Raw genomic sequence first — 13585 nt, forward strand, 5'->3', positions numbered from 1 at the left:
ACGTCGCGGGTCAAGGCGGACCTCTCCCTGCAAAATTTTATTGGCCCCCGCGGCGTTGAGGGGCCAGTAAAAGTCAGCCCTAAGGGTCCAGCTAGAATGCCGTCAGTATATTCTGGGGTAATTTCCCAGGTTCTGATCTATTTTTATGCCACATGTTCATTGTTTTAAGTAGCATCACTCCCTTCTGCTTTCTCATGAATTGCTCCAATCATAATACTGAATAACAGAAAAAAGAAAGACTTACGTTTATACAGTTCCTCACAACCTTGGATGTCCCAAAATCTTTTAGTCAGGAGGCCCTGAACAACCCCTTTCCCCCATTGCAGACCAGTGTCGGAGTTTCTGGCCATACCGATCAGGCGGATGCCAGGAATGCCACTTGTAATAATGTTCACGTGTGCCTGCCTCATGCTATTAGGTGCCTTCAGTTCAAACTCCAGTGGGGTCAACGCTGGATGGCACTAGAGGGGTAATCCTGGCATAACTGCCAGGTTCATATCACGAGGCAATTCAGTCCCTTAGTAACATGAAACATATTATATAACATTATCTGACCCTTGCCAGTCGCAACTAAGTCAGACAGGTAATGGGCAGCAAGAAGTTGCCTGTCCCACTGAGGAAAAGCCTTAGCCCTAAGGAAACAATTGCATAAAATTGAGGGTGTGTGATGTTGGTGGAAGAGTTACTTCCGAAAGCTGACATTTATGCTGGGCCTCCAATATTTTCAGATCATTTTTATGTTGAATTATCGAAAAATCACGAATATGTTAAAATGATATACCTTCTTTTTACAGATGACCCCTTTGCCATTGACTTTAACTCAGATTGGAGCCCACCCACAGAGGAATGGGGAAATTGGACAGGAGAGGAAGCCTTAACAGTCCAGGAAGTAGGAAAAGAGAAGCTGAAGGTAATAATGAAAAGGTACCACCGAATCAGAACTGCTAGTGAAGCAATTCAGGCCTCCTTAATGCTTTGCAACAAAACTCAAAAGTTACTTTTGATTTGGGTTCCAATTCAATTTTAACACTAAAAGTTCCAGTTGTGGAATACCTCACATCAACCAGCACACAGCATGTGACCAGGATATGCATATTATAGTATAGATTGATGTTTTGAAAATATTTAACTTGTGTCATTTACTGTAATCTCTCTAAGTTTTTTGAAACCAAATTTAATACTGGCTGTTATGAAAGTGCAGCTCTGGAATTTGCATTGATGACATCAGTGCATTTTTAAAGAAAGAATTTGCTTTTATATGACCACAGAAGTCCCAAAGCTCTTTCAGCTAATCAAGTGTCTGAAGTGTCCTCAATGTTGTCATGTAGGGCAACATGGCAGCCAATTTGTGCACAGCAAGGTCCCACAAATACAAGCAAGGTAAATGACAAGATAATCTCAGTTGAACTTTATCTCCCAAAAATGGGTAGGTTGGGTTGGGTGAGATGTTAAAACTTAAAAAATCTCAAACATGACCCCAACCTGCCCACTTCCAGGTTTAACAGAGGTGAGTCAAGGAGCAAACAGCCAATCTGCTACCAGGAGGCGGGTTGGCCAATTAAATATTTTAATGAGGCTGGAAACCTCTAATTTAACCTGCTTTGCAGGTTTAACTGTGACCGGCAGGGTTTCCCAGGCCTCTGGGAAACACGGCAGCTTAAGGAAGGTGAGAGTAGCTTCGGGGAGAAGTGAAGTTCTTCCCCCGACTTCCAAGCTGTCCCCACCAATCAGACCACACACCCCTATACATCCCCGGCTCGTGGATTATAACCCTGCCCCGCACCACCCCCCAACTCCCCTAACACCCCCACTAGCAGCAGCAGGCAACTTACTTGTGCCTGTGGCTTGCTCCAGAGTGCTCCCTGCCTGAATGAAAGCCAAGCCTGCCAATCAAATCAAAACTACACATGCTGTGGGGTCAAAACTCAAAACTCCACAACATGCAGGGAAACCCAAACTTCCTGGTTTTCTTACAGAAACTCCCCCCACTCCCCCAAACACCCATGCAGCCCACCCTTATCAAGATTCAGCCGTCCATTTTATTAATGTTGGTTGAGGGATAAATATTGGCCAGGACAAAGGCAGAACTCCCTTGCTGTTCTTCAAAATAGTGCCATGTACCTGAGAGGGCAGACAGGGCCCCGGTTTAACATCTCATCTGAAAGACGCACCTCCAGTAGTGCAGCACTCCCTCAGTACTGTGCTGAAGTGCCAGACTAACTTCTGTAACCTTTAATACCTTTAACATAAAAGAATGTCCCAAACGACATGTATCTGATGTGTGAGACACTGGTGATTAAAAAGGAAATCCAGCGACTTTCTTGCGTTGTCATTTTTTTTCATTGTCTAGGTGTCCGAAGAAGAGGAAGAAAAATCTCAGGCGAATCCTGCTGGCAGTGGGAAGTCAAAACGAAAGAAGAAAAAGAAAAAGGGCAAGCAAACAGAGGATTCTGTTGGAAATGAAGAGGTATGTTCAGTTCGTAAACCCCTAAAAAGAATAAGCTTTAGTATGATCAGCCTTCAAGTAAGTAAGAAGTGAAGCAATTTTTCAGCATTTGAGGAACATCCTTTTCTTTGTTATGCTAATAACAATGAACGGCAATTATTTAGCGTCTTTAACAGAGCAAAATGCTTCAAGGCACCATGCGAGGGAGGAGAGGAAACAGACACTGAGTGGGATTTTTACGTTTCTAAGATTTTTGGATGAATTTTCCACTCATTCAGATCGGGAAGAATAGTGCTGAGCAATGTAATAATTTTCCTCTTTTTCTTGAGTCTGTGGGCGTCCGCGGCAACAGCCTCTCCTCCCCCACCAACCACTGCTCCCCACCTCGGCGGGGCCTGCCTTACTGGCCCGGCGACCCCAAACCCACTTACCCTTGCTGAAAGGCCGGCGTCCATCTATGAGTCTTGCAGCTGGGTGCAGTCCCTGCAGTAGCTACCATTCCTGGTGGCGCTGCTGGAACTGAAGAGCTGCCGGCCCTGCATTTGGCAGTTAAAGGGATGGGAGCCCCAGTGGCAGCTCATTAGCTGCTAGATTGGCAAAGAATTGGGCCGGACATCTCCCAAATGGCTGCGGTGAGGTTGCCCCCCAGCTTTCCAGCCCCGACAAAATCCAGCCCTGTTCTCTGTTTGGCAACAGAGAAAGAATAAAATAATTTGCAAAAGCAAATCATATAAATAATTTCTTACGCAATTCTTTTAAGATCTTTCAATGTGATAATGTGTTATGCAAATGTTATTAGATCATTTTAAAAAATCAACACACCAATTAGCTTTCAAATAGATAAAGAGCTGTTAGGGCTTTTAGTATAGTCCAGATTAATAAGCCTTAGCCACCAGAGATAAACTAACTTTAGAGAATTATTGAACATGAAAAAATTATTACAAGCAACTAATGCATCTAGATACTTCGCAGAGAATAAGAGCTGCGCCTCCCCAAAGTGATTCTTGGCCTTGAGTAACAGAGAATGCACAGCTTCATCCCATAACCATATCTTTCACTAAAACGCACCTACTTTGGTCACAAGATCTGATGTATCCCTGCCATTATGTGCTAGCCCTTTGTCTAAACCTGGCTTAAACCAGTTCTGACTAGTACTGCAGTATATCACATGACCTGTTTAGCACAAAACTGCTAGCTGTTGTATCGTGCTCCAGTATTTTGAAGCTTATCTAGTCTCTGCTTTTCCATCATGTGCCCAGTATGCAAACAGTTCAAGTACTCCTTATACCAACCACAGATTAGTTTTAAACCATTCACTGGCAATGTTAACATGCGAGCATAAATATAGAATAGCTACTAACAGAACAAATAAAGAATTTAGGAGGAATTTCTTTACGCTGAGATTGTGAAAATTCTTTGATTCAGGATGGCCATTCCTTTAATAAGAACCAGCCTTAGTTATCTCCAGTCTTTCTTGGGTCTGCAACGGTCAATTCTTCAATGGGGATTTTTTCTCCCATCGTTCTCTGGGTATGTCACTAAAATATTTAAATGAGCTTACCTCAAGGTCAACTCAGTTTTGTAGAAGTGCACGGAAGACCCAGAACTGGGACCACATTATTGGTCCCACAGGGTGGAATTTTATGCTCTCCCCCTCAGTGGATTGGGAGGCGGGGAGAGCATAAAATCGGGTAGGATATTCGTGGGGGGATCCTCACCACCATCCCACCTCCGCCGAAATTTAGTCCGGGGCAGGAAAGCCTATGAACGGCCTTCTTGCCCCACCGCTAATTGAGGCCTTGAACTGGGTAATTAATCCCAATTAAGATTTCCTCCTGCTGCAGCCGCAATTTCCTATGTGATGCACGGGAAGCATGGCACAAAAAACCACGTGGACTGTTTCCTGGCTGCAGGGGGGGGGTCCCCATTAAAAAGGCACAGTGCCTGAATGAGGTACCCAGCATCAGGGTGGGGGGGGGGGCTTGCTGAGGACTACCCCCCGCTTGCCCTTGCCGCCGGAGCCTGCGAAAGCTCGCCTACCCTGATCTCCCTTAAGCCTGGTCCAGCACCGCTTCTTGGTGTCTGGTCACTGCAGTTACAGCAGTAGCCAGTCTCTGATTCACCGGCAGCTCTGCTTCCGGCAAGGGCATTCTAAATCCTAAGGAAGGCCCGCCGCTGTCTACTTACGTGCCTGATTGGCACTAAATTCAGTGGGCCTTCCAGAAAAGAGGCGACGTGGGGATCTCGTCATTGGTTTCCCCAGACATAGAGGGCTGGATTTTATGTTGGGTGGACATGAGTTGGCCACCAACATAAAGGTCGGTGGTGAACCCGCTTCCGCCTAGCATGGGGATCCGTCCCGCATTTTAAGGGTCCGCAGGCTTTTATTGTTCCGAGGTGGAACTTCCATCCGCTTGAGGGAGGAAGTCCCGCCTCATTGAGCTGCTGGCCAATCAGTGGGCTGGCAGCTCTTAGTCCCAGCAGTGCCACCAGGAGCTGTGTCCACTGCTGGGACCGCAGCCCAGCCGAGGACATGGAGCCAGGAGTCCAGATAAGTTTGGGTTGCCTCACCAGGGGTAATCAGTCTGGCTCCGGCGAGGGAAGGGTGGTCATTTGGGGGGAAGTCGGGGGGGGGGGGGTGGGGGCGTCTTGGGTCCTGTGAGTGGTTGGGGAAGCAGGGGCGGCCCTCAATCAGGCACCCTGTACCCGATTGTCAGGTCCCACCCCTGGGGCACGGAGAGACCACCAGCTTTTCCCGGGCGGCCTTTCCCGGCTCCAGGACGCCTGCTTACCAGGCATAAAATCCGCGTGGAGGTGGGCGAGGGCCCTTAAGTGACCCTTGATTGGCCTGGGGCGGGCTGCCCATTTCCCCCGCCCCCCCTCCCCCACCCTATGTAAAGTGAGGCGGAGACAGGACCGGGTCGGGAAGGCCTCCCTGAGCCTCCCGCTCCATTTTATGCCACCGCCCCGCCACCATCTGGCTCGTTGGGGTGGCATAAAATTCCAGCCGGAGACCCACGCAGCCAGCATAAAATTCCCCCTATGGTGTCTTCATATCCGCTTTTCTCTTAGATCCACTGATATCTCAATCCAGCCTCAGCAGCTTTTCACATAAAATCATACAGCTTAGAAGGAGGCTATTTGGCTCATAGCGTCTGTGCTGGCTCTTTGAAAGAGCCATCCAATTAGTCCCAGTCCTTTGCTGTTTCCCTATAACCCTGAAAGTTTTTCAAGTATATATCCAATTCTTTTTTGGAAGTCACTATTGATGCTGTTTCCACCACCCTTTCAAGCATTGCATTCCAGATCGTATCAACTTGCTGGTAAAGGAATTCTCATCTCCCCTCTGATTCACCATTCAACGCTCAGAGTTAAAAGCAGGAGTAAAACTGAACGATTATGATCATATCTTCAAATTATTAGTAAGGTTAATATTGCAATATATTTCACAGAAACAGATCAAAATGACAGCAAAAGAAAAGGAATGCATGATTAAAAAGTACTAAAGGTTGTTGTTAGTTTTGACGAGTGTTAGACTCAATTATTAATAAAATGAAGATTATATGAAAGCAAAAAAAAGTATTGTTTTTTTAAATTCTAGGTGACATTGGAAAAACCCAGTACTAAATCACAAGCTGAATTTGGAAAAACCCATCAGGTTATTACTAGTTCTTCTGAGGTCCATTTCGTTTCACTGGGTTCAGAAATAAATAAGGTATGATATAATTTTTTTGCCTGGTGATCTTTCAGTTGATGAAAACAGAAGTGCAGTGCTTTGTATTGTCTTTGACGTGATAGTTGTTATTTCTGTATTTTGTCCTGTTACTAAGAAGCATTGCAAAGTTTGAAACTTTTGGTTTCAAAAACTCTTGGAACAAGGATACAATTTCAAAGTGGTTTACATAGATGTACAGAAGAGAAGACCCTTACTGTTAAAACTTTGACAAAACCAAATTAGTCTTGGGTAGCAGTGGAGGGTTCTGTAGACTCACAGTGATAGTATTTACGTAATAGTTCCTCGCTAACAATCCTGGGCACTAAATTTATCCATGCAGTCATAGGTCACATTGGACAGTAACTGGGCTGTAACTCCATTCTGTTATCTCCACACCAAGCTCTGCTGGGCCTTACTTTCCTCTGCTGAAGCTGCCCATGAGTCTAGTATCATCCTGGAGAGCAAAGATAACCTCAGACTCCTTTCCATTCCTACCAACGGCTGAATTTTTATTTTGGGGGCAGGAAACAGGAGCCCAGACTGTTTCCCAGTCCTGAACCCACCCCTGGGGGAAAGAGTCACTCATTGTGATTTTGAGGGCACCCCCTTAATTAGCATGGAGACAGGTTCACTGTCCAATTAAGGGCAGCACGCGGGCTTTTGAAGGTAGAGGGCCAATCAGAGGCCTTCCAGCTGCAGAGAAGCAGCAGCCTGCAATGAATGATAAGTAACTGAGAGGGCGCTTCAACGCGAAGGTGCCCTCTCAGCAACCTTTTTTTAAAAATCATTGAAAAAAATAGAAAGAGCAGCAAAGCCACCACTGTGGAGGCAGGTTTGAGGGGCAGGTAATGCCTCTACAGGGTAGCCTTTGGCTGCACTTGCACCCAAATAGGCAGGGAGGGCCTGTGGACCTGCCTGAAGGGCTGGCAGTATGGCCTGCTACTGGGTGCCCGCATCCAGGCAGTTGATCTGCCCCCACCCCACATCGGGAAACTGGAGGCCGACTGGAAAATCCCAGTCAGCCTTCATTACCTACCCGTAACAAGGCTCTTAACGAGCCTAATTGGCTGCCCGTCTCATGGGTAGAGTGCCCTTTCTGGGCTCCAAACCCATCTTGCCCTAAATGGCCATAAATGGAGCTGGGAAACCCCCTCTGTTTCTCACCTCGGCGGGGTTGGAAAATCCTGCCCCAAATGTCTGCTTTAACTCTTCTCACCAGTCATTCCACTTTCACTATCAAGAAATGGCTGAAGGCACTAGATACTGCAAAGGCGCTGGGCCCTGACAATATTCCAGCAATAGTACTGAAGACCTGTGCTCCAGAACTTGCTGCGCCCCGAGCCAAGCTGTTCCAGTACAGCTACAACACTGGCATCTACCCGGCAATGTGAAAAATTGCCCAGGTATGTCCTGTACACAAAAAGTAGGACAAATCCAACCCGGCCAATTACCACCCCATCGTCTTGATCATTGGTATGGTGATGGAAGGTGCTATCAAGTGGCACTTGCTTAGCAATAACCTGCTCAGTGATGCTCAGTTTTCTGTTCCGCCAGGACCACTAGCTCCTGACCTCATTATAGTCTTGGTTCAAACATGGACAAAGCAGCTGAACTCATGAGATGAGGTGAGAGTGACTGCCCTTGACATCAAGGCAGAATTTGACTGAGTGTGGCATCAAGGACCCCGAGCAAAACTGGAGTCAATGGGAATCGGGGGGAAACTCTCTGCTGATTGGAATCGTACCTAGTGCAAAGGAAGATGGTTGTGGTTGTTGGAGGTCAATCATCTCAGCTCTAGGACATCACTGCAAGAGTTCCTCAGGGTAGTGTCCTAGGCCCAACCATCTTCAGCTGCTTCATCAATGACCTTCATTCAATCATAAGGTCAGAAGTGGGGATGTTTGCTGATGATTGCACAATATTCAGCACCATTCACAACTCCTCAGATACTGAAGCAGTCTGTGTAGAAATGCAGCAAGACCTGGACAATATCCAGGCTTGGGCTGATAAGTGGCAAGTAACATTCGCGCCGCACAAGTGGCAGGCAATGACCATCTCCAACAAGAGAGAATCTAACCATCTCCCCATGACATTCAATGGCATTACAATCGCAGAAAACCCCACTATCAACATCCTAGGGGTTACCATTGAACAGAAACTGAACTGGAGTAGCCATATAAATACCGTGCCTACAAGAGCAGGTCAGAGGCTAGGAATCCTGTGACGAGTAACTCACCTCCTGACTCCCCAAAGCCTGTCCACCATCTACAAGGCACAAGTCAGGAGTGTGATGGAATACTGTCCACTTGCCTGGATGGGTGCAGCTCCAACAACACTCAAGAAGCTCGACACCATCCAGGACAAAGCAGCCCTGCTTGATTGGTACCCCATTCACAAACATTCACACCCTCCACCACCAACGCACAGTGGCAGCAGTGTGTCCCATCTACAAGATGCACTGCAGCAATGCACCAAGGCTCCTCAGACAGCACCTTCCAAACCCGCGACCTCTACCAACTAGAAGGACAAGGGCACCACCACCTGCAAGTTCCCCTCCAAGGCACACACCATCCTGACTTGGAACTATATCGCCGTTCCTTCACTGTCGCTGGGTCAAAATCCTGAAATTCCCTTCTTAATAGCACTGTCGATGTACCTACCCCACATGGACTGCAGTGGTTCAAGAAGGCAGCTCACCACCGCCTTCTCATGGTCAATTAGGGATGGACAATAAATGCTGGCCTGGCCAACAACACCTACATCCCATGAAAAGAATAAAAATAAAACTCCTGTTGACAAGTGTGAGGAGCTCATTGCTTTCATCATCATCAGTATAGCGATCTTGGGAGTGATTTTCATCTGTCCAGTTCATTGTTCACACTATGTCTATTCAATTGAGGAAAATTTTTTAAACACTCCTGCCCTCCTGGCCCACAAACACATTTCGGCTCGCTGCTGGTTCTCTATGCTTTCCCACCAGGATTCCCTTCCCCTCACCCATATAAGTGGTAGCTTCTGGCTGCACTTCATAGAGGAGCCGCTGTATTTCCTGCAGTTCACCAATCACATTTAAATGAGGCACAAACATAAAAATGGAGTCAGCGGCACTTTCGGTATAAGTTCGCTGGGAGTGCACATTCTTCTTTGGCCCCCTTGCCTCGAGAGACAGTGGGTAAGCGCCTAGTGGTTTGTGGAGCAGCGCCTGGAGTGGCTATAAAGGCCTATTCTAGAGTGACAGACTCCTCCACAGACGCTGCAGATAAAATTGGTTATCGGGGCTGTTACACAGTTGGTTCTCTCCTTGCACTTCTGCCTTTTTTCCTGCCAACTGCTATGTCTCTTCAACTCACCACTCTTTAGCCCCGCCTTTATGGCTGTCCGCTAGCTCTGGCGATCACTGGCAACTGACTCCCACAACTTGTGGTCAATGTCACAGACTTCATGTTGTGTTTGCAGACATCTTTAAAGTGGAGACACGAATGGCCGGTGGGTCTGATACAAGTGACGAGCTCGCTTTACAATGTGTTCTTGGGGATCCTGCCATCTTCCATGCGGCTCACATAGCCAAGCCATCTCAGGCGCCGCTGGCTCAGTAGGGTGTCAATGCTGGGGATGTTGGCCGCCTTGAGGACTTCTGCGTTGGAGATACGGTCCTGCCACCTGATGCCAAGGGTTCTCCGGAGGCAGCGAAGATGGACTGAGTTGAGATGTCGCTCTTGGCTGACATACGTTGTCCAGGCCTCGCTGCCATAGAGCAAGGTACTGAGGACACAGGCTTGAAACACTCGGACTTTTGTGTTCGTGTCAGCGCACCATTTTCCCACACCCTCTTGGCCATTCTGGACATAGCAGCGGATGCCTTACCCATGCGCTTGTTGATTTCTGCATCGAGAGACAGGTTACTGGTGATAGTTGAGCCTCGGTAGGTGAACTCTTGAACCACTTCCAGAGCGTGGTCACCGATATTGATGGATGAAGTATTCCTGACGTCCTGTTCCATGATCTTCATTTTCTTGAGGCTGATGGTTCGGCCAAATTGTTGCAGGCAGCCGCAATCCTGTCGATGAGTCTCTGCAGACACTCTTCTGTGTGGGATGTTAATGCAGTATCTTCAGCAAAGAGGAGTTCCCTGATGAAGACTTTCTGTACTTTGGTTTTCGCTCTAAGACGGGCAAGGTTGAACAACCTGCCATCTGATCTTGTGTGGAGGAAAATTCCTTCTTCTGAAGACTTGAACGCATGTCAGAGCAGCAGGGAGAAGAAGATCCCAAACAGTGTAGGTGCAAAAACACAGCCCTGTTTCACGCCACTCAGGATAGGAAAGGGGTCTGATGAGGCACCACTATGCTGAATTGTGCCTTTCATATTGTCATGGAATGAGCTGATGATACTTAGTAGCTTTAGTGGACATCCGATCTTTGCTAGTAGTCTGAAGAGACCACGTCTGCTGACTAGGTCAAAGGCTTTGTTGAGATCTATGAAAGCAACGTAGAGGGGCATCTATTGTTCGCGGCATTTCTCCTGTAGATGGTGAAGGGAGAACAGCATATCAATGGTGGATCTCTCTGCTCGAAAGCCGCACTGTGCCTCAGGGTAGACACGCTCAGCCAGCTTCTGGAGTCTGTTTAAAATGACTCGTGCGAAGAATTTCCCCACTGTGCTGAGCAGGGAGATTCCACGGTAGTTGTTGCAGTCACCATGGTCACCCTTGTTCTTATAGAGGGTGATGATATTAGCATCCCAGCACAGGTAAAACAGTTCATGGAGTGCTGAGAGTATAGCAGGCTTGGCACTCTTGATTATTTCAGTGGTAATGCCGTCCTTCCCAGGGGCTTTTCCACTGGCTAGAGAATCAATGGCATCACTGAGTTCCGATTTTGTTGGCCGTTCGTCCAGCTCATCCATGACTGGCATTGAGGGCGGTTTCAGTGACAACATTTACCCTGGAGTACAGTTCTAGGTAGTGCTCCACCCAGCGGTCCATTTGCTTGCGTTGGTCAGTGATCGTTTCCCCTGATTTAGACTTGAGGGGGACGATCTTCTTGATGGTTGGCCCTAAAGCTCTCTTCATGCCATCATACATTCCTCTGATGTTTCTGGTGTCGGAGGCCAGCTGACTAAGACTGCGTAGGTGTTGCCAGTAGTCATTTGCACAGTGCCTGGCTGTTCTTTGTGCAGCATTTCTGGCTACTTTAAGTGCTACGGATGTTAACTGGCTGGGGGCTTTCTCGTAGTTCAGCAGTGCAGTGCGCTTAGCGGCTATGACAGGTTTCAGCTCTTCAAAGTGAGACTGGTTTCAATCTCAGTGCATATGGCTATAGGTAAAACCTGGATATGTCAGACCCCAGGCACGAGGTTTCCATCAGCACCTACTTGGGTTGGCACCTCAGGGTGCCCCAAACAAGGCCCATGATGTCAGAGGGCAAGCAGATGGCATTCTCATGCTGAGATGAACCCAGTTTGTGTCGTGGTGGAAGTGAGGTCTGTAGGATGAAGCCAAAACCTAGGCCTGAACCCTCCTAAAATGCTGACAGAATATTTTTTGCCCCCCTTCTTCGTGGTGGGGGCACATTTTCCAGCCCACCCACCCCAATCCCTCTCAAGTATCAAAAATATCACCACAGTGACGAGAGTGCCTGGCACTTTCACGTAAATCATCAATGTCCATTCTATAGCCATCTGAGGATTTCTGGCCCACATTTATATTCCTTCAAGACAAATCATAATTGCATGATCACAAGAGAGTTATGAGTAAAGATCATCCAGCTTACTTTAGCTATCCATTCAGAATGAAACAACAGTGCCTGTATCAAGTATATTATATTGCAAATTCTGCCATAAGTTTAAAAAATTTAAAATAGGATATTGATTTACAATTATCAGCATAAATAAAATATGAGTGAATTGTGATATATATAATGTTAGTGGAGTACTAGATTTAAGACATGGGAAATGTCAAACTAGCCAAATTTGATACTATCCTTAGTATTTTTAGTTTGGTGTAAACCAAAACTTGCAGTGGTAATAATACCAATAAAATACCCTGATAAGGACTCACCTAGTATGGACCAGGAACAGTTACATTCAAGCCCTTGTCTGCAGAAAATCTAATCACAGCCAGGATGCAGTAAGAGTGTTGCAATTTGGCCTCAGTGTTTCTGGGCTACAAAGTTAGCCAGGGTTCCTTCTCCTGACTAGAAGCTAGTGAGCATTATTGGAAAGTATACGCCTGTCTGTCTAGACCTCAGCTGATAGCATCAGGCTCAGCTGTGATCTCCTTCCATGGTTGAATTGCCTTCCAATCACTGCCTTGACTTGCATGTGAAGAATGGCTAAGCATGGTACCAGAGGGGTGCTCAACCCATGGAAAGTCTCAAGAGATTGGCAGAAAAGGGAGGAAACCTAAAAAAAAAAAACCCTGACTGTTCACCACCACAGGGTGATAGGAGATTTTAATTTTCCCAACATTGACTGGGATTCACTTAGTGTTAGAGGTCCAGATGGAGCAGAATTTGTAAGGAGCATCCAGGAGGGTTTTCTAGAGCAGTATGTAAATAGTCCAACTCTGGAAGGGGCCATACTGGACCTGGTGTTGGGGAATGAGCCCGGCCAGGTGGTTGAAGTTTCAGTAGGGGACTACTTTGGGAATAGTGATCACAATTCCGTAAGTTTTAGAATACTCATGGACAAAGACGAGAGTGGTCCCAAAGGAAGAGTGCTAAATTGGGGGAAGGCCAACTATACCAAAATTCGGCAGGAGCTGGGGAATGTAGATTGGGAGCAGCTGTTTGAAGGTAAATCCACATTTGATATGTGGGAGGCTTTTAAAGAGAGGTTGATTAGCGTGCAGGAGAGACATGTTCCTGTGAAAATGAGGGATAGAAATGGCAAGATTAGGGAACCATGGATGACAGGTGAAATTGTGAGACTAGCTAAGAGGAAAGAGGAAGCATACATAAGGACTAGGCGGCTGAAGAAAGACGAAGCTTTGAAAGAATATCGGGAATGTAGGACCAATCTGAAACGAGGAATTAAGAGGGCTAAAAGGGGTCATGAAATATCTTTAGCAAACAGGGTTAAGGAAAATCCCAAAGCCTTTTATTCATATATAAGGAGCAAGAGGGTAACTAGAGAAAGGATTGGCCCACTTAAGGACAAAGGAGGAAAGTTATGCGTGGAGCCAGAGAAAATGGGTGAGATTCTAAATGAGTACTTTGCATCGGTATTCACCGAGGAGAGGGACATGACGGATGTTGAGGTTAGGGACAGATGTTTGATTACTCTAGGTCAAGTCGGCATAAGGAGGGAGGAAGTGTTGGGTATTCTAAAAGGCATTAAGGTGGACAAGTCCCCAGGTCCGGATGGGATCTATCCCAGGTTACTGAGGGAAGCAAGAGAGGAAATAGCTGGGGCCTTAACAGATA

General features: G+C 46.9%; 1 protein-coding gene across 2 annotated transcripts in view; it reads left to right on the top strand.

Annotated features, from left to right (window-relative positions):
* Window positions 1-13585, top strand: part of LOC137357287 (protein LYRIC-like) — a 119953-nt gene that overhangs the window by 83799 nt on the left and 22569 nt on the right. For both annotated transcript variants that reach the window (XM_068023516.1, XM_068023524.1), the window contains 3 exons: window positions 795-910; window positions 2351-2467; window positions 6048-6161. In XM_068023516.1, coding sequence (XP_067879617.1) covers window positions 795-910; window positions 2351-2467; window positions 6048-6161 — 347 coding nt within the window. The remainder of the gene's footprint in view (window positions 1-794; window positions 911-2350; window positions 2468-6047; window positions 6162-13585) is intronic.

The sequence above is a fragment of the Heterodontus francisci genome, chromosome 3, assembly GCF_036365525.1.
Source record: "Heterodontus francisci isolate sHetFra1 chromosome 3, sHetFra1.hap1, whole genome shotgun sequence".
NCBI lineage: Eukaryota > Metazoa > Chordata > Chondrichthyes > Heterodontiformes > Heterodontidae > Heterodontus > Heterodontus francisci.